Source organism: Physcomitrium patens, chromosome 3 (genome assembly GCF_059467195.1).
Source record: "Physcomitrium patens ecotype Gransden chromosome 3, ASM5946719v1, whole genome shotgun sequence".
In the NCBI taxonomy this organism is placed as follows: Eukaryota; Viridiplantae; Streptophyta; class Bryopsida; order Funariales; family Funariaceae; genus Physcomitrium; species Physcomitrium patens.
In genome coordinates, this window is record NC_143412.1 from 4,061,242 (window position 1) to 4,067,154 (window position 5,913).

Sequence of the window (5,913 nt, forward strand, 5' to 3'; positions counted from 1 at the left end):
AAATTTTAATTTTTTATGATTTTTTAACATAATTCATGATGTCAAATTTTATTACTTCTCAAATTTAAACACGGAGTGTGTCGAGCATGAGGATGTAGTGTTAAAAGCGGGACTAGTGTGAATAAGGAAACTCCACAAAGGGAGTTTTTTTAATCTAGCTTGAGGCTGCTGTATGAACGGGACTCGATATCACCGACGGAGCCCCTAACAGAGAATTCTGTCCATCTGGCATAAAGCTACAGTTCAAACTAGACTTGAAGGCACTAATGTTCTTTGAAGAGCACTTTGTCCATCACGTGGTTCATATTTTTGGGAGTGTGATATACCTGATTTGAAATGGTGCTATCAATCTCAACCAATCAGTGATTATTGTGATAAAAAACTAAAAATATATATATAAATATATATGTATATATATATATGATTCATTTAATTCCACTAATTTATTGATTTATCTTATTTTGATTGAATAGTATTTAGCATTGAAGATATTGTAAGTGTTAATTATATTGCTTAACAAAATTAAAAGGATTCCTTTTTCAATATAAAAATAATGCATATAAAAAACTAATTATTAAATAAAATATATTTAAGTTACTTTTTACATTTAAAAATATAAGAATAAGAGTAAATATTTAATAGCTGATTTTATGCTTGGAAAAAATCAAAATAAAAACATTTGAAGTAATTGATCAAGATGGTAAACATGGAGAGAAATTTAAAAGAAATAGAAAAATTATGCAATGGAGATTAAGAGCAAGTGGGAATATAAAAATTATTTGTTTACAAGTAGAAGCAATTTGTGAAGAAAAATATCTATTTTATTATAGAAAGAGGAACTTTTTTGATTTATATCAAAATATTGGAAGTATGAATAATATTGTGAATATTGTAAAGCATTAAATAAGAGTGATAAAAGATTAAAACAAAATTACAATATGATATTTATGATTTTAAATAATTCTTCTTAACAAATTCAAGTCGTTTTATTTTTTTTTCTATTTTTTAAAAAGTATAATATTTTTTATTATTAAAATTAAAAGATTAAAACTTATATAAATAAAGTTTAAGAACATGCTTGACCATACAATACAAGCCATATGTTTGCATCTACTTAAATATAAGACTAACAAATATTTCTAAAAACTATGTTCCTTTTTATTTTTGATTAATAGAGAGTTTTGACATCAGATTGGTATATTATTACTGAAAGTTGGTTTCATTTTGTGCAATTAAAAGTGTTGTTGTATTGGGCTACATATTTGAGATCATTCTTAACAAGATTGGTTTATGCATTATGTAATTTGATAGTGATTACACCCAATTGATGGGTTAGATATTCAAACCTATGTTCTCTTCACTTACAATAAGTATGTTTGAAGTTAATAATGCATAATTAACTCTATTTATGTTTCGTACATTTCTAAATGTATGTTGTTTTGCCTTGATCTATATATATATATATATATACACATACATATATTGTTGATGTTACTTAAAAATATGTATACTAAATAATTAATCCAATTAAATTCATTGATATTATCAATTTTATATAAGATACATAGAAAATTGTTAAATCAACTGAAGCATTTACTAAACTGACCCACCTATCTTATCTATCATCAAAAAATTCTTCATCATACAATTCTCCATTACTAGATCCATATTGATTGAAAACCAATGAAAAAATGGTTGGATTTGCAACCGATCTGGGTGGGTTGATTTAGTAAATGCATGGGTCAATTTAACAATTCCCTATACATTATCTTATTGATTTCTGAGGGCCAGAATTTGTCGCATTAGCACCACATTCGAAATGAGAATAGATGATAAAATGATACGTCGTCCATCCAGAATGGGACGCCGTAGCACAAGCCAAGTGTGCGCGAGGTTATGGATGAAACGGGCGCTTGGTGGCCGCGACTCTCGCGACTCCGCAATAAGCACCGCGACAAATCACCCCTCGTTGCCCTAAAATTTGTGTTGCCTGCGAAGTGCGCAATCTCACTTGCACTCTCACCGCAGGCACAAGTTCCGTTGGGGGCACATCGCGTGGGCTCGTAGCGGAGCTGCATCAATTAGACGCTGCTGCCTTTCCTTGAGCTTCCTCCATCACGTTTCAGGGTTGCCCGCAGGTACTGACCGCTTTTTCTCTTCTCGTTGCGATGCGCCTTTGATAGTGTGTTGGATTTCAAGGTCAATCCATGGATTCTCAGAGTTGGTTTGGTTTTTCTGAATTAGCTTCTTTGCTATTTCTGCTACGGGGAATTGTGAGAGTGGTAATTTTTTTTGAAAAAGCATTTGCAGTTGTGCTGCGGGTATGCTTCCCTCTTTGCGTAAGGGTGGTATTTCCTCACAACGCCGAACTCCACAACGTATCATATACGATTATTGATTCGGATTTTACGAACAATAATCTTGCATTTTAGGGTTCCTGACCTTCCCAGAACAGCGAGGGAAATCGTTGCGTGGTTTAGGGTTCAAGACTGAAAGTGGTAACCACTTCTTGAACATAGATAAATGCAACTCTAGGATTCAGCAGTCCGTAACTGAAATATACATAGCCAGCTTCATGTTAAGCCGAATGAATTCTATTCAGATTTGCTCATCACGAACATACTACACCATGTCCCCAAGCTTTATAATCCATTACGTTATCCTCAATCTATACTTTCGAAATTCGTATACGACGTCCGAACCGGCTTCTTGCTATCATTATTTTTTATAAGTGTACGAAGGCCTACATGATCCGAGGTAACCACTTTCAGCCCTTCTTCCGCAAACTTCATCTCCACGAACTGGCTTTCCGTACCCAAGCATTGTGATTTGGTGCTCCGCAGGCAAGGCAGTGATCTCTCCGTCCCCAGTTGTGGCAAATCTGTTTGGTCGCGCCACCTCCGCGTCCCGTGGTGCTTTGTGAGGTTGTCATGCATGGAAGGCATCGTGATTCTTGGCGTGAGAATCGGTTCGGGTGGGTGTTAGGTTTTCATGTCCGAGGTTGGCTTTCACGCGGGCAGCGCTTCGTATGTTGGAAACTGGAAGGACGGCCAAGTGATGATGTTAAGTAGAGGTCCAGATTCCGGCAAGCGCAAGCGTGTTGGATGAGTTGCAGGTTCCTATACGCGTATCGTTTCATGCGGGACAGTTGTTTCCGGATCGCTGAAACGGTGGGGAGAATGCGTAGGGTCGGATGTCGCGTATCGGCAACGTGCGGGAGAGAAGCAGAGAGCGAGAGAGAGAGAGAGAGAGAGAGAGAGAGAGAGAGAGAGAGAGAGTAGTTGGATGGTTGAAGCGGTTTTGGGAATGGTGGTAGATGGTGGTGTCGGCGTGTGTGAATGTCCTGCAGCGATGGGTATTTTTGAGGAACGGTTGTGGTGTTGTGGCGGTGTAGTATGTGGAGGATGCAGAGGCATGACTTTGTAGGAGTGGAAAGATGTGATCGTGTTGGTCGGATGCAGAGGCATGACTTTGTAGGAGTGGAAAGATGTGATCGTGTTGGTCGGATGCAGAGGCATGACTTTGTAGGAGTGGAAAGATGTGATCGTGTTGGTCGGATGCAGAGGCATGACTTTGTAGGAGTGGAAAGATGTGATCGTGTTGGTCGGATGCGGATGCGGATGCGGTGGTTGAGATTGGTGGAGTGGTGTGCAGGGTGAAGCGGGGGCGAGGGAGGGGGTGGTGAGAATGGCGTCGGTGGAGGACAGCCCCGGGAATGGAGCATCGAAGAAGAGGGTGGCGTCGCGGCAGATCACGAAGGACGACGACCCGGAGACGGAGGAGGAGGTGGCGGTGGAAGAGGGAGGGTCGTTCAAGAAGGCGCCGGAGGCGGTGCTGGCGAGCAGGCGAATTGTGAAGGTGCGGCGGTCGGGAAACATTGGCGCGCCTGCAGGGGGAGCGAACCCGTTCGCCTCGATCCGGCTGATACCTCCTCCGCAGGCCGCTGCGCAAGTCAGTGCAGAGGGCAGCGCAGAAGCGACTGGAAGCGGCGCAGACGGGGAGGTGGGAGCGTCCGGCGCCGAGGGAGGGCGCGCGGAGGAGAGCAAGCAGGATGGCGCAGAGGAGGGGTCGGCGGAAGGGGGTTCCGCGGCTGCTGCGGAAGCAGCATTGAAGGGGGCGGAGGGCGAGAGCGGCAGCGGAGTCGAAGGCACGAAGGTGTCGACGGAGGGTGGTGCGAGCAACGGAGTGTCGGCGGCGGCGGAGGCGGAGACGGGGGCAGAGGGGGCGACGGACGGGAAGGCAGGAGAGAGCGAGAGCGGGAGGGATACGAGCGCTCCGGCGGTGTCGAGCTCGGAGACGTTTCAGCAGCTGTCATCGGCGAAGAACGCATTTTCTGCGTCTTTCGGGACGGGGTTTTCGTCGCAGAGCACATCGGTGGGGAGCAGCGGGGCAGGGTTGGGAGGGTTTACGGGGGCGTCGGGAGGGTTTGGGTCGTTGGGAGGGTTCGCGGGGTCGACGGGCGGGTTCGGGTTGTTCGGGTCGTTCACGGGGGCAGCGGGCGGGTTGAGCTCGTTCGGGTCGTTGGCGGGTGGATCGGGGGGCGTGGGGTCTTTGGGGTCGCTGGGCGGGGGAGGTGGTGCGGCGAGTGCGGGGCGTGCGGGCGCAGGAGGAGGGGGAGCGGTGACGCTGCAGGAGGTGGCGCTGGAGACGGGGGAGGAGAAGGAGAAGGCGGTGTTCGGGGCGGACGCGTCGCTGTTCGAGTTCCACGAGGGCGGGTGGAAGGAGCGGGGCAGGGGAGATCAAGGTGAGCGTGCCGGAGGACGTACAGAGGAGGCCCCGGCTGGTGATGCGGTCGAAGGGGAACCTGAGGCTGCTGCTGAACGCGAACATATTTCCCGACATGAAGATCACGAAGATGGACAACAGGGGGGTGACATTCGTGTGCGCGAACTCGACGGGGGACGGGAGCGCGAAGGCGATGTTGACGACGTACGCGTTGAAGTTCAGGGATCCGCAGATCGCACGGGAGTTCATGTCGACGGTGGAGAGTCACAAGGGGGCGGCGAGGAGCGCGGAGCCCCGGACACCGGAGAGCTCGCCGAAAGCGGTGGACAGACCGGCGGCGGAGGCGCGCGAGGAGGGGAGCAAGGACGTGGAAGCGGGGACGGTGGGCGAGAAGGCGTGAGGGAGGGAGCGGAACGAAGGAAGGAAGGAAGGGGGAGGGGTGTGATTTTTCTTGGAAGGCCTGGTCCGCAACGGACGTAGGACGAGAAGAGGACCCGGAGGCGTGGGGGCGCGGGAGGGTCGGTGCGGGGACGTGGAGAGGCGTAGATAAGGCAGCGGAGGCGGAATAGGAATAGAGGGTGGCAAGGTGTAGGGTGGCAGGCATATTGTAGCGAGGGTGCGATAGAGGAGAAGACATTTTGTATTTTCAGTAATCGGCAGGCGTGAATGTCCCGACAGTGGGTTGAACGAACGATGTGAGCGTGAAGGGTTGGATGATGTGGTGCACAATGTGATGAGATTGAGTAGGACGGGACCAAGAGCCCATGATTTGGTGGCATAACACGGGTGGAATGTGGGGGTGGCATGTGTAGTGGTGGAGTTGTATGGGACCGAAACGATGGCGATGTGGTAGCTTTTGTGTTTGGTGTGGGCGTGGCGGAGTGCAGTGGGTGGAGGGAGTCGGCGAGCGGGAACGGAAGAGGCGATGGTAGGTAGGAATGGCTTGGAATGGAATGGTGTGAAGGCAGTGGGATGTTATGCTTGGTTGAAATGTTGCAGATGGTGGTGGGCGGTGGGTGTGGGGACGGGGGTTTGTGAACGGGTAAGGCGTGACGTGATGTGCGCAGTGGGAGGGAGGGAGGGGGGGGGGGTGGCAGGTGAGATGAGAATGAGCGAGGAAGGATGGGGGTGTTTGTGTCGGTAACGAAGTGGTGCTGAGAGGTTATAGTTGGTTGGTAGGGTAGGTAT

The 5,913-nt window shown here is 47.9% G+C and overlaps 1 protein-coding gene across 5 annotated transcripts; it reads left to right on the forward strand.

The window, feature by feature from the left end:
* Positions 1 to 1,070: 1,070 nt before the first annotated feature.
* Positions 1,071 to 5,506, forward strand: LOC112279319 (uncharacterized). Of its 5 annotated transcripts, XM_073532413.2 has the most exons (3): positions 1,685 to 2,138; positions 2,844 to 3,170; positions 3,655 to 5,506. In XM_073532413.2, exons 2-3 carry the CDS (start codon positions 3,105 to 3,107, stop codon positions 5,203 to 5,205), a joined length of 1,617 nt encoding a protein of 538 aa, XP_073388514.2. In that variant the 5' UTR covers positions 1,685 to 2,138; positions 2,844 to 3,104; the 3' UTR covers positions 5,206 to 5,506. The 5 variants fall into 5 exon arrangements, 4 of the variants coding, with proteins under 4 accessions (XP_073388514.2, XP_024369416.2, XP_090104705.1 ...); XR_016502010.1 differs by lacking the exon at positions 3,655 to 5,506 and having other exon boundaries at positions 1,071 to 2,138; positions 2,311 to 3,648; XM_024513648.3 differs by lacking the exon at positions 2,844 to 3,170 and having other exon boundaries at positions 1,705 to 2,138; positions 3,655 to 5,416.
* The last annotated feature ends 407 nt before the right edge of the window (positions 5,507 to 5,913 follow it).

What these genes read in the sequence shown, in the direction of transcription:
- LOC112279319 (XM_073532413.2), top strand. Translation starts at nt 3,105, where the DNA reads ATGAGTTGCAGGTTCCTATACGCGTATCGTTTCATGCGGGACAGTTGT. An exon ending in GTTTCCGGATCGCTGAAACG is followed by an intron (nt 3,171 to 3,654) that starts GTGGGGAGAATG and finishes AGTGGTGTGCAG; the next exon opens with GGTGAAGCGGGGGCGAGGGA.